Source organism: Lontra canadensis, unplaced genomic scaffold (genome assembly GCF_010015895.1).
Source record: "Lontra canadensis isolate GAN:19392208 unplaced genomic scaffold, GSC_riverotter_1.0 scaffold65, whole genome shotgun sequence".
Taxonomy (NCBI): Eukaryota; Metazoa; Chordata; class Mammalia; order Carnivora; family Mustelidae; genus Lontra; species Lontra canadensis.
In genome coordinates, this window is record NW_022631059.1 from 1,125,571 (window position 1) to 1,139,459 (window position 13,889).

Below are 13,889 nucleotides of genomic sequence, written 5' to 3' on the forward strand. Positions count from 1 at the left end.
AGAGGGGTGATCTCTCCTGGTTTTCAAAGAGGTGTGGAGGGAGGGGTTGGGGGGCTGATGGAGACGCTGAAAGAGATGGGGCCTCTGGGGGTGGGCGCCAGGTCCTAGGTCTCCGCTGAGCCCCATTCCAGCTCTGGGGGTGGGGGGCATGGAGGCCCAGTGGCCACCCCTCTCTGGCCCTCCCGCCCCCCTCCTCGGACCCCACCCCGACTCTAATAGAGCGTCTCCCGAGTGGCGTTACTGGAGAAGGTGTGGTTGCTGGACACGCTGTTGGTCTTCCTCGAGAAGGCCAGCCTCTTCCTCCTGCGTCCCCACAGTGGGCAGAGGCAGGCCAGTGTGGACAGAAAGGCCTGGCGGAAGCTGGCAGAGACCAGGTTGTAGAGGATGGGGTTGACAGCAGAGCCGGCGTAGAAGAGCGCGTTGGTCAGCATGTATAAGTAGTGGTAGACGTCATAGAGGAACCTACGGGGATGAGGGAGAGGCGCTCAGGCCTGCACGGCCTCGCAGCCGCGGACCCTCGCTGGCTTGGGACAAGAATCGTAAAAACTCCTTGTAAATGTTTTGACGTGGGGATGTTTCATAATAAATTTCAGCTTCTGGCTTCTCTGGAGAAGTTGGAAGTTCTGCCCACACTCCTGCTGGCACCAGTCGGCGCAGCTGGGTTGTGGCAGCCCTGCCGGGCCCGTCTCCACCTCTCCCTGCATGACACCTGGGCTGCCCTTCCTTGTGCAGAATCCTGGCACGCCTGGGCTGTAGGGCATGCTGGTCCCCGGCTTCCACTGAACAGCCAGGGCAGGAACCCCCTCCTTGCCTCCTGGGCAGCTGCATAACTTTCCCTCAGCTTGCTTGCCTCCACTCACAGGCATCTCACTCCCTCACCAGACAGCTCACTTTCCCAGCAGGCAGCCCTGAGTTTCAAGAACCCTTTACCTTGGGACTCTGCTCCCTGCACTTCTCCTCCTCTGCCCTCAATCTGCCCTCCCCGCCGCTCCACATCACTGTGAAGAACCTGCACGCCAGGCTCTGAGCTGCACAGAGAAAAGCTCACATGGTGGGCCCAGGGCTGCCGTCTCAGAGGGGCCTCCTGGCCAGGCCAGCCTCGCTGCTGTCTGGGAGCGTGGATTTCGGGGGTTCTCCATCCTGAGAGGTGGGGCTCTCCGGGCCTAAACTGTCTGTGCCAACAGCGGGGTTGGTGCTGAGCAGCTCCTCCCCGCCGGGAGTCTGGAATCTGGGCGCCCGCCAGCCAGGGTTACCCATATGACCGGCCCCAGCAAACGCCCTGGGCGCTGGGTGTCTGGCGAGCTTCCCAGGAGACAGCATTTCACACGTGGTCTCAGCTCTTTCTGGGGCAGATGGCCGGGAGGGGTTCTGGAAGCTGTGCCTGGTCTCCTGGACCCCTCCACAGGCTTTTCCTGATTTTGCCGTGTGTCCTTGGGGTGCGATGGGGCACAGCATGGGTGTGGCTCTCCCTGAGTCCGGGGAGTCCTCCTGGCAACTCTCCCAGCATGGAGGTGGTCTAGGGCGCCTACACAGCTGCCCCCCAAGCAGAGCCAGCCCTTCTTGTCACTCTCCAGACGTCTCTAAACTTGTCTCATTCCCCTTCTCTTAGGGGCTGCTTTCCTTTTCTGCTATTACCTATCCCGTGGCACCTGTCCCTCCGTGGCCTTCCTTCCTTCCCCCGCCCATCCACGGCTACACCACAAATCCGTGGGAACCCCTGACCTGCACCCTTGCCCTGAGCTTCTCTGTTCAGCATCCCCACCTCCCATGCCCACCCGTGGGATGAGCTGCTCCCAGCCCAAGGCTCCCCGCTCTGCCCCAGGCTCCCGGTACTCACGGGGTCCACTGCTTATCGGAAATGTAGCAGAACATGAGCCGCCGCACGTGGTAGGGCAGCCAGCAGACCACGAAGGCGATGACCACGGCCCCTGAGACACAGAGAGACATGGGTCCTACTCTGCGCACAGAAGACTGAACACTGCTAAAACGTCAGCCATAGCTATCACAGACTCTGTGCCACCTCTCACGAAATGCTGACAGTGTTTCCCGCTGAAAAGAAAAACCTGTCTTGAGATCCACGCGGAGACTTGGGGGGCCCCTGCGACAAGCCGAGGGAGAAGAGTGAATGAAGCTGGAGGACTCTCATGTCTCGGTTTCAAAACCCACCACTGGGGCGCCTGGGGGGCTCGTGGGTTAAAGCCTCTGCCTTCGGCTCAGGTCATGATCCCAGGGTCCTGGGATCGAGTTCCACATGGGGCTCTCTGCTCAGCAGGGAGCCTGCTTCCTCCTCTCTCTGCCTGCCTCTCTGCCTACTTGTGATCTCTGTCAAGTAAATAAATAAAATCTTTAAAAAAAATAAATAAAAATGGGCAAAGGACTTGAACAGACATTTCCCCAAAGACACACAAGTGGTTAATGAGCACATGGGAACGTGCTCGTCACTCACCCTGGGACGAATCCAAACCCGAACCACAGTAAGGTACCATCTCATGCCACGATGGCTACTATAAAACAAACCAACGCCTACACCTGAGAAAATAGTGATTTTTGGTGTGGATGTGGAGAAATGAGAACCTTTCTGCAGGGTTGGTGGGAATGCAAAATGCAATGTCCCCTTCGGACGTCCGGGGGGTACCCAAAATACCCACTTTGGGAAACAGTATGGCAGTTCTTAAAAAATTAAAAATAGAATTACTCTACGACCCAACAATTCTGCCCTTGGGTATAATCCCCAAGGCATTGAAAGCAGGGACTCAACCCAATGTTTGTACGCCCGTGGCACTGTTCACGACGGCCAAAGGCGGAAGCGACCCAGGTGTCCACACGCCCGGCGGGTAAACGCAGTGTGTCCGGACCCTGGAGTACGCGCAGCCTTAAAAAGAAAGGACATTCTGACACCTGCCACGACTTGGGCAAATGGTAAGGACATCATGCTCAGAGACATAAGCCAGGCACAAAAAGATGATCCCACTTGCTGAGGCCCCTCGAGTGGCCGAATTCATAGAGACGGAGAGGAGGGGCTGGTTGTCAGGCTTTGGGGAAGAGTGACCAGGGAGTTAGTGCTTCACGGGGACAGAGTTTCAGTTTGGTAAGATGAAAATGTTCTGGAGATCGATGGCATGAACGTATGTAATGCCACTGAATGGACACTTACAGACGGTCCAGACCGCAAACCGTGTGCTAGGTGCATTCTACCACAGTGAAAAAGAAAGCAATAAAAAAGCCACTTGGGAGAACCCGGGGCTGGCTGGGCTGTCCTGGTGCCAAGAGAAGCTCGTCCTGGTCATGGTGTGTCCTCATCTTGGGTCATGGGGGGAACCTGCCTCAGGTGCTTGGTTTGGGGGCCCGGGCCCCTTGGTGGCTGCCCTGACCCCACTGGCCCAGGAGACCTGGCCTGGGGGAGACCCCATGATGGGAGGGCTGCCTGTTGGCGGCAGGAGACGGGTCGGTGGCACTGGAATGTTCCAGGAAGCCTGTCCCTGACAAAGCAGAAGCGAAGGCTGTGTTGCTGACCCCTGGACACAGCCTGTTGGTCACTGGCCACAAGGTTACTGTGGCCTGAGGAACGCTCTTACACTATTACCATGACTAATGCTGAAATGACAAGACTTTGGAAATATTAGCCCAAATTCATTATGTAAATGAATTTTATCTATTTCTTCTTTAAAAAATGTGGTTACTAGAGCATTTACAATTGTGTGTGGGGCCTGGGTCATATTCCTACTGGATGGTGCAGCTCTGGGACTCTTTCTTCCAAGAAACAGTGGCTGCTGCAGGGCAGGTGGCCTGTCCGCTGAGGTGAAGGTGACAGAAGTTGGGAGGGCTGCTGGGAAGCACGAGGTCGGTGGTCGGGGTCAGGGTGGGTGCTGGGTTGGGTGGGGCTGCCTTCAGCGGTGGGGACTGGGGGGCAGGGTGTTTTGAGAAAGAGCCTTCCTCAAGGATGCCGTCTCTGGGCACAAGCCAGGCCCAGGGACCCCCACAGGGAGCACCATGACCCACAAGAGTGCAAGCTCGACCCTGCGCTCTCCTGTGAAGGGGGCTGTCTTGGGGTCTTTGTAAGGGCTGGTCTTCAGGCTTCCTTATTAGAGTGTGGGCCGCCGTCCGGGGGGTTGCACTTCACGTCTCTCTAGCCGGCATCGGTCTCTCGGCACACGTGGTAACCCACACCTCTGCTGCTCCACGGCTGAGTGAGCAAGCTGCCTGACCCTGAGTCCATGCTCAGGAGACTTGGGAATCGGTGAATGGATGAGTGATAGGATGGATGGATGGACGGATGGGTTAATGGGTGATTGGGTCAATGGACGGACGGATAGACGAAGGGAGAGATGGATGGACGGACGGATGAGTGGATGGAGAGATGGATGGGTAGATGGATGGACAGACCCGTTGGTGGGTGGTGGATAGAGAGAGATGGGTGGATGGATGGATGGATGGTGGATGGATGGACGGACGGACGGACGGATGGGTGGACGGGTAGATGAGTGGGTGGAGAAAAGAGCACTGATCTCTGGGTGCAGTCAGGCTTCTGAGTCTCTGCTGGGGCTGCTCCATTGCCTGGGTCTCAAACTTTGCCATGTTTGGTGGTATGTGGCTTGCTGCTCTGCTGGCCCCTGGCTGCCACCCATCCCTAAGGGCCCAGAGGTTACATACGTAAAACCCGGACGCCATGCTGCAGGGCTTGGATCCTGCCAGGCTCGATGGACATGCTGAATGGGCTGTGCTGGTCCCCAACCGTGCACACCTGGCCCTGCTCAGCGGCCTGGCGGACCATGACGGTCAGCTTGTTGGCAATGATGGTGTTCAGGATGGAGATGACCACCATGGGGAACACAAAGGACATGAAGGTATTAATCTGTAGAGAGGCAGAGAAGGACAGCTGTCAGGCTGGTGTGGAGGGGACACCACCCTGCCATCTGCCCCACCAGGCTGGGACCTGGAGTATGGAAGGTGCTTGGTCTTTTGGGGCAGATGGCAGGGCACGCTCAAGCGCCACCTGCTTCCCACCCACCCCGGGCTCAGAAGGGGTTCACAGACTGTCCGCCATGTCGGCAAACCCCTCTGCACAGGGTTCAGCCTACCGGCAGTGCAGGGTACAAACTCTGGTGTGTCCTTGCTGTGGTGAAGGGCTGGGCTCGATGTTCCCAGGTCAGGACACAACGCGTCATGGTTGCAGTCCTCGAGCCCCGGGTTCTCCTCCAGGATGGCCAAGCCCAGCATCCCTCCCGTATGCGGATGGTCCACGTTTGGACAAACAGGCAAGACCCTTCTCCTGCCCCACCCACGGCCCCTCAGCTCATTGAAAAGAGCTTCTCACGAGCACCTCTAACTTCCACGTCATTTGTATCTGGGGAAACTGAGCCCCGGACAGTCAGAGGGGCTGGGCGACACTTGACCGGGCCCTTCCAGGACACCAGGCTAAGAGCAATCCCTGCAGCCCCTTTGAGGGCGGCCGTGGTGGGTGACGGGGAACAGGTATCCCCTGGGGCCGGTCCTAAAACTGGCGTCACCTCCCAGGGCAGGTTTTGGTGCCCCTTGCTCCGTGGCAGGGGCCGGGTGACCTCGCCTTCGAGGGGAGTCACAGGACGTGTCCCAGGCCCTGCCAAGCTGCCCCGTGTGCTCCCTTTGAACTTCACCTTCACAGAGGCTTTGGGCTGCCCTTGGAGAGGCCGCCTGCCCTGGCTCCGGCCTGGCAGCTGGGACTCCCTGGAAAGTTCCAGGGGTCTGCACAGGGGCTCCCCGGGCTCCAGGCGGCCCCTCCTGCCGCCCCTAACCGGGTTTGCCTGCAGGCCGAGGACCCTTAATTGTTCGACAGAGACGGTCTCCCCGGGGTGAGGACGGCCACACCTCTGTCCTGCTCACACAGGCAGAGCCCAGCCAGACCCAGCGGCCACCATGGCTGCGGGCAGCTTTCCTCTGTGGCCCTCCTGGTGGTCGGGCGTCTGTCCAGAACAGGGCAGACTCCCATGCCTGCTCCGCTGAGCAGACGCTGGCTGAGACCTCCAGCTCAGACCTGCAGAGGGCCTGCCCACCCTCACAGTGCTCCAGGCCCCACCCAGGAGGTCACGAGGCCTCCCAGGAGGCAGTGGCCTGAGGTCAGCTCCAGTTCCACTGGAACAAGGCTCTGCTGAACGGGAGGACACACAGGCCAGAGAAAAGCCCCCAGGCCCCCAGGGTGCATTGCTCACTGCCTGCCTGCCCGGGTTCCTGACAGCTCCCACACCGGCACCCTTCTCTCCTGCGTCTGCCGAGCCGGGGGGCAGCTCCCGGGTGGGGCCCCTTCCCAGCTCTGCTGTTTGGAACCCACCTTCCGCAGGATGGTGGGGAGGTGACAAGGGCAGAGAGGCCACTCCAGGAAGGTTTCTGAGTCTGCTCCTGGGCTGGAAGCCGGGCCGGGGTGCAGCAGGACATCGGCTCTGGGCCCAGGAGACAGACTAATTCCCTGTGACTCACCTCGGCCCGGCACAATTTAAACAGAATGTATCCAACACAGATTTTAAATGTCAAAACATTGAGGTACCATACCCCGCTGAGCACAGGCGGTAAACACGGCCGCCTCCAAGCGCCAGTGGGGACTGTAAGCAGTGGGCAGAGCCCAGCTCGGGGGCCTCTGGGGTCTGCTCGGAGGCCCCGTGGACCCCCCTTGGAATGGGTCCAGGCCCTTGCTGCTGAAGTCTGGAGCAAGGAATGGCCTGAGCCCGCAGGCCTGCCCTGATCTCGGGCTCAGGCCAGCCCCGGCTGCTAGAGGGCAGTGTCTTTCCCCCGAGTCCCCCACCCCTCCAGCTTGGAGACCGAGACTGAAACTGGACCGTGGAAGCCCTGGGGGGCACACATGACCTTAGGGCTTGCCTTCTCTTGCCAAAGCTTGCAGCGTGGATGGGGGCTCCTTCCTGCCCCCTGTCCCCTGGTTCTGGGAACAGGGGAGCAGCCCACCCTCTCACCATGAGCGAACAGGACCACGTCTCATGAGCCTCGTGTATAATCTCTGGGGTTGCTGTCCTGTCACCACAGGAGGGCAGGAGGGCTCGGGTGCGGGAAGCCGGGGCCTCCCCAGGCAGGCGGATGAAAGGTGGGCACCACGCCTGGCCCACACATTTGTCCCAATAACACAGAAGACCTGGGGACAGACTGGCTGATTCTAAAATTCACGGAGAGACACATAATGTAATAGTGGCCAGGAAAGTTCTGGAAAGGAAGAGCGATGGGTCAGTACCGTCAACTTACTACCCACTTACCAACCACCCGACACATGAAACAGAGACTTTAGGAGAACGATTTGGCACAGATAAAGGGACAAAGAGATGGGAGGCGCTGCAGAGGCCAGAAATGGCTCCCGATGAGGCCAAGTGCGGCATCTAAGCAGGAGGGAGAGGGTGGGTGACAGCCAGAAAGCCTCTGTCCCCTTCCTGGGACCTCCCCTCTGCTTCCCTGAAACCGCCCACCCCTCTACCCAGCGGCCCACCCTCTAGCAGGCTTTTAATTCAGGAAGGAGACGCGACCTCTTTGTCCTGCTGAGCCTGCGGCAGAGAGGGAAGATGCCTTTGAAAGATCTGGTACCATTTCCCCAGCCTGTAAGGAGCCCGGCCCAGGAAGAACCCAGCCTGAGGGGGAGGAGGGCACCCAGGGCATCGCTCGAGCTCCGGGACCCAGCCGCTGGCAGCCGCCGCTGACAGACTTCTAACTCCCTCAGTGAGACAAAGGTTTCTTTATTCCCCTTAGGACAATCTGAATTGGTTCTCGAAGCTTGTCCCGTAGCTCAGAGATCCCACACCAAAAATCCAGATGAAGCGAAGATGAAAATGTAGAAATCAAAGCCGGGAAACTACCAGGAGAATCGTGGAAAGCTTACTTTCATCACAGACATTAAGCTGTCAGAATTTGGGAAATAAAGTCGTCCCGGCACTGCTGTAAAGTTTTGCTGTAAAAAATCAATGATGGAAAAAAACATTCTCTCAGCCCCAGGAGAAATTCCTGTCCCACTGCACCTCCAGGTGTGCCCGTCCCCCTGGCCCCTCCCCGCCTCCCTCTGCCTCTAGTGTGAGCGGCTTCACGGTGGACCCAGAGCCTCCAGAGACCCCTCATGCCGGAGCCTGTCCTCCATCCCCCATGGCCCTGACTGACCGCTTGGCCAGCTCTGACTGACTGGGGGAGGACAGCTCTTCTGAGCGCCAGGCCAGGACTGTGGAGGCCTCCTGCCTCCCTCCTCCCCTGCCCAGCCTCTGGGTCCCAAAGCCCAGGCCTGAGCTGGAAACTCCTGAGGCGGGCTGGTCTCTGGGAAGCAAGGGCATCTGGTTGGGGTGTGGACCTTGGTCTCAGACAGACCTGGCTGTGCACTGGCCGGTGAGCTGTGGCTTTGGGCAGTTCCCGAATGGCCCCCGAGACCCGGCTTTCTCATTTCTAAAGGGGGATAGTATGGGCGCTCAGCTCAGTGCTGTGAGCATGGCCCGTACTCAGGGGTGCCCAGGCTGTTACTGGAAGAGACAAGGAAGCAAGGTGGGGGGCGGTCAGTGTGAGACTGGGCCAGCACGCCCAAGACATTGGCACGGCCAGCCCTGTCTGCGGACTTGGGGCTGGTCTCTGGCTCCAGCACTGGTCATCGGGTGTGGGGGACAGAGTGGAACCGTCAAGCAATAAAGAGGAGGTCTGCCTTTAGGGACAGAAGTTCTGCCGGAAGGGAGGGCTGACCCCCAGTACTGCAGGATGCACACAGCAGGCGCGGGATGCAGGGAGCCGAGCCCGGCCCCAGGGCCCTCCGTCTGCGAGGGGTTCTCCAATGAGGCTCCTCTCCTTCTGCCTTCAAACGACCTACGCCCACTGCTCACTTCCTCTGCAGAACCATCTTTTGTGTAGTATGGTGGCTCGTTTCTCTCTATTTCACCCCATGTGTTTAAATAAAGAGCTGGGCCCTGGGCTCACACTGCTTCCAGGCTCAACAACCAGCCTGTAGTGAGGGGAAAGGCACGAATCCCGGTGGTTCAGCTTCTTGTTCAAACTCCCCAACGGAGAGAGTGCTGGGACCTCCTCAGCTGGCTTGGCAGGTGAGCGGCCGCCACCAGGCCCAGGCTCAGAGGGGTGGCCTCCAGCCTCCAGTCAGTCCCCAGGTGGAACAGAACCCCTCCTCAGACCCAGCAAGCACGTCACACGAGCAAACACGCACCAGCCTCCTTCTTCTTCCGGCGCTGCTGAGAGCAGGGACAGTGATGGGAGTCATTCCAGAGTCCTGGCGTGTCACCACCCCTAGAGCAGCAAAAACCCAACAAGAGCACCGGAGCCCACCCTTCGGCCGTCCAGTGAGCCACGGTGCATCCACACCAGGAGCCACTCTGTTGGCGTCAGGAATGAGTCCGACCAGGCGTGGGGCTGGGACACTAGTTGAGCGAAGAAAGTAAGCCCAGAGCAGCTAGTATGAAGTAAGGAGACCGTTCCCAGGGGGAGCCCCAACAGAGGCCAATATGGGCTGACCTGGGGGGAGGGCTGGGAGGCTCCTGTCATGCCCTCCTGAGCTGAAGGCACAGGAACGGAATCAGTGGGACACGTGGTTTGCTTCTCCTACATGTGCGTCCGTGACAAGGACCTGGGGTCCTTGCCCGCATGGTCACATGAAAATCCCACATGCCCCCACCCCAGGACTGGGAAGGGTCAGAGGCATAAGGGACCGGAGCTCAGTGGGTATGTCCTCACTTCAGGGGTGGGCCAAAGACAAGAAAAGGGTCCTTCAAGGTGACACAGCCCAGAATCTTCCATTCCTCATCCAACAAGCACCTTGATGCTGCAGACACTGCTGGGACCCACCACCCAACAAGGACACCTACTCGTGGACACACATCTGGGAAACAAGACAGACCAGTGTTGAGCTGCACACTGCACTGTGGGTCAGCCCTGGCCACGGGCCTGGGCTTCTGGGGAGGAGCTGTGGACATGTCTGAGCCAACAGGTGGAAGAGGGGAGAGGATGGGGTGTGTGACCTGGAGAGGCCACATGAGTCATGTTTAGTGTCTGCAGGGCCACCCAGGGAGGAGGACTCCACAGGTCAGGTGTCTGCTTTCGGCCACAGAGCTCACTGACCACCATCCTTCCCACCACTGCTAGCTCTAATAAGCAGATGTAAAAAGGACACCGTGAGTGTCTCTAACTTCCCCTTCCAGGTGACACACAGCTGTTAGCTAAGCATGAAAACGGAAAGCTTGTCGCGAGCCGGACAGCAAGCTCAGTGCTCCGCATGTCCTTCATCGAATACGCACGTTGGATTAACGAGCTAGACTCTGTCGGTGTTCTCACTTTACAGAAGCCGTGACCCAGACCCAGCTATGAGCCCAGACCCCGTCTGACCCACAGCTGCCGTACTTGCCTCCCACGTCACGGGGCCGTCTCACAGGCAGGGAGTGGATGGAAGGAACGTGCATCCCCTGGGTTTGGGCAATGGCTGGACTAGCATGCGGCCACTCTATCTTCATCCATGAAACTTTGCTGGACACAAGCCCTGCCCTCAACTGCCCAGAGAGGACACTGTTTTGGGGTGAGTACGAATTTCTGAGAATGATTTCTAGTCCAAAACTCATGACTCCTTGGTGATCTCTCTGGGCTGAACCTCTGTCCATTTTTCTCTCCTTTCCTTGCTCTCCCTTTTGCTCCACCATGGTCCCCATGGTCCCCTAGGGCTTGGATCTTCTGGGAGAGGAGGGACCAGACTTACTGGGGACTCACAGGGAGGGAATGATCCAGCCCAGGAAGCTAGGGCTTCAGCACCATGGAGAGTGACACCAAAGCCGGTGGCTGCTCTGGGGGCGGGGGCGGGGTAGACCTTGAGGGGAGACCAGAGGTCACGGTCTGCGGTGGGTGGACCTGGGCTGGGGTGGGGAGGACTCGGGGAAACCCCAAGCCAGCTAGGAGCAGGCACCCTCAGGAATACGCCACCCCGTCTCTAGACCCTTCTTTTCCTGATGAGGGGCAGGGGTGCACCTGTAACCTGTGTGACCTGTGTGGGAGGTGCTCCCTCCACCCTGCCTGCCACTCCTGCAGCCGCAGCTCTGCAGTCTGGGAGTGAATCTGGAGGACCCCCCCGACCCCCCCACCGAGCCGCATCCTGTCTGCCCCTGGCTGTGCTGCTGCGCTGGCTCCAGCTGGGCTGCTGGGAGACCCTCAATCAGATTAGGGAAACCGCTTCCCAATATGCCTGTCCCTTCCTCCAGGAGGAGCAGGATGGCCCCTCCCCAGGAGTACACAGGAGGGGCACGCGAGGCCTGGCCCTGGCTCAGAGTTGGGGGCTCGTTAGCCTCCACGGCAGCTGGGGTGGCGAGCTGCCTCTCGGTCGTGCCGGCGCCTCTCGAAACCACAAGGAAGCCATCTGTGCAGTGCGGCAAGCTGTCAGGGCTGTGGGCTGAAGGCCTGTTTGCCATGTTTTCAAATATCTGTTGGTTAAAAAGCCCAAGAGAATGTTCAAATCATCTGCTAAGTAGCAGCACACGGCTTGACAAGAACGGCAGAGTAGTGAGCAGCGAGCAGGTGCATGGCTGGCCAACCCTGGGGCGTGGCCCCGCTTCTGTGCCTGCGAGGGGGACAGGAAGGTGCCTTGGTGGTCACCTGACACACGGAGACCATGGTGCACGTGAGGTGTGCCCGGTTCTCGTCCCTCCCTGCTCCTCATACCGTGACGGCGACGGTGTTCTTGCGGTGACCAAGTCTGTCTTGTGGGGTGGCTCCCAGTTCGTAAGAATTCAAACAGTTGCTGATTTGATCAGGTTTGCTAAGCCTTTAGTGTGCATTTTTCTAATGTGCAAGGAATTCATTAGACTCCAAGGGATTACACGTCGTGCCAAGTCTGCGGAGCGTCCTGGGGATTTTGCACGTCCTTTGACAGAGCCCGGGGCATTGAAGCTCTGCTCCATGCCAGGAAAATGTGGGACCCGGTCCCCGTCAATACCCAGGTGGCGTGGGGGGCCACGTGCGGATGCCGGCGGGGGTGGGTGTCGAGGCAGTTCAGTGGATCCCTCATCTGTGTCTGGGGGTTCGGTGAGACAGGGAGATCCTGTGCTGTGGGGCGGGGAGTCGGAGCCAGAGCAGGAGCAGGCGTCCACGACACCTCAGCAGCGGGGTCAGGAGAGCCGTGTGCAGCCAGGGCTTGGCGGGGGACCGTCCTCCACATCCGCCCTGTTCTCCGAGCTCCCGGCGTCGCCAGCAGATGGACCTGCACCCCATGACCTTCAGTGTTTTCTCACCATGTAATTGTGTGGGCAGTTCAGCAAATATCCTGTTCCTTCCCAATTTCAAATTACTGTCCCCCGGCAGAGTTGGTCACTGCTCCCGTGGACATCTGGTCTGGACCCAGCTCCTTTCAATAGAATTAACGCTCTGTCCCTGCTTTAGGTGAATCTGATTATGGTGGACCCAGAGTGGGGTGGCCGGTGTGAGGGAGGAGGGCCGGGAGGGGCCACCCACACCCCAAGCCCAACTAGGGCTGCACGTGACTCCGGGGCCCGGCAGGGACCCTGTTCTCTGGCTTCCCTCCCAGCGGCGATGCTTCACTCTCTCCCTGCCAGGTGGCCACTGGGGCCTCCACCCAGGGCAGCTGTGACCTCAGAGATGGTGGCGGGGTCCCCTGCCACGGCTCCCCCCAGCCTCACTCACCGAGGGGCCTGGCTGTAGTCCTCAGCGAGGCAGGAGCGTCGGCAGCCCGGTTACCCCAGAGCAGGGTCCCCGATGACCATTCCTCCTTCCACCCCAGAGAGAACACGACCATGTGGCCACGGCCTCACTCTGCTCCCCTCCTTTCAGCCACGGACTCTGAAACAGTAAAGAGGCCTGACGGACCCGAGACACGCCGCCCTCCGTTCGAGAGCCGGCCGCTGCGGTGACAGGGGCCCAGCTCTCTGATTCTAGGTACCGAAGAGCAAAGCAGCCAGGATTTGGGCCCAACGGCCTGAGCTCATCTATTCTCAGGCCGGGCCTGCTTCTTGCCGGTAAAGCAGGGGGTGGGCTGGTCCATCTTGAAGACCCTGGTCCTCAGGAACAGGGACGGTCCAGGCTGGAAATGAATCGAGGACAACAAGTGTTGTCCGTGGCCTCCAGCTCCCATGGTCAGAAGGGTGGTTTGCTGGAAGGACCCCGCCGCCCTGGGCTGTGGACCCCTGCCGTGGTTGGTGCTCCGAGCCCGAGGGCCAGAGGGGCTGATGGACTCTAGGGAGGCCTCACTCCCGAGAGCAGAGACAGGCAGTGGGAGGGTTTGCCGAGATTTCCCGGTATCGCGCTTGGGGAACTGGCAGCCCTCTCTCTTGTAGGAGCACAGCGGCCGCCGAAGTGGTGTGAGGGGACCAGGCTGTGACCGGGGCCTCCCTGGGACTCAGGCTGTCAGCTGGACACAGGCCCAGGACAGCAGCTCCTTCCCAGCTCGGGAGCCCCAGCCTGGGGCAGCCCCCCGTCCTGCCCTGGCGTCTCCTCTTGGAATGTCTCAGCACCTAGGGCTGCACCCTCCCTCGTGTCTACCCATGTCCCCCCCGGTTCAGCAGCCCACCCTCCGTCCTCTGCACCAGGTGCCCAGGTCCTCCTTATCTGACCTTCACGAGCGTTCACGGAGCATCTGCTGTGCGCGAGGCAGTGTGCGCAGACTGAGGTGGGTGCGGAGGAGAGGGAACGCGCACGACTCGGCAGCGAGCATGAGGCCGTCCGGTGGAGACAAGGGGCCGTTCTCTGGGGAAGGAATCTTCATGCAGAGCCCCGAGAGATGAGGGGCACGGATGGGGGGCAGGAGGGGGGCCTCAGACCCACGGGGGCTGGGTGGGGGTCGCATTACGAAAGGCTATCGCAGAAGCAAGAGGAGGGGGTGAAGAAGTGGGTAGAGCCGGGGGGCAAGGAGGGACCTGGGCCCAGAGAGCGGTGTCCACGGGGACGAACGCAGC

General features: G+C 59.8%; 1 protein-coding gene across 1 annotated transcript in view; it reads right to left on the reverse strand.

Annotated features, from left to right (window-relative positions):
* Positions 1 to 202: 202 nt before the first annotated feature.
* NTSR1 (neurotensin receptor 1) overlaps positions 203 to 13,889 on the reverse strand; it is a 38,607-nt gene continuing 24,920 nt past the window's right edge. The window contains exons 2-4 of the mRNA XM_032878841.1: positions 4,651 to 4,852; positions 1,838 to 1,928; positions 203 to 462 (exon numbers count right to left, since the gene is read on the reverse strand). Of these exons, the coding sequence (XP_032734732.1) occupies positions 213 to 462; positions 1,838 to 1,928; positions 4,651 to 4,852 (543 nt within the window). The 3' untranslated portion in view covers positions 203 to 212. The remainder of the gene's footprint in view (positions 463 to 1,837; positions 1,929 to 4,650; positions 4,853 to 13,889) is intronic.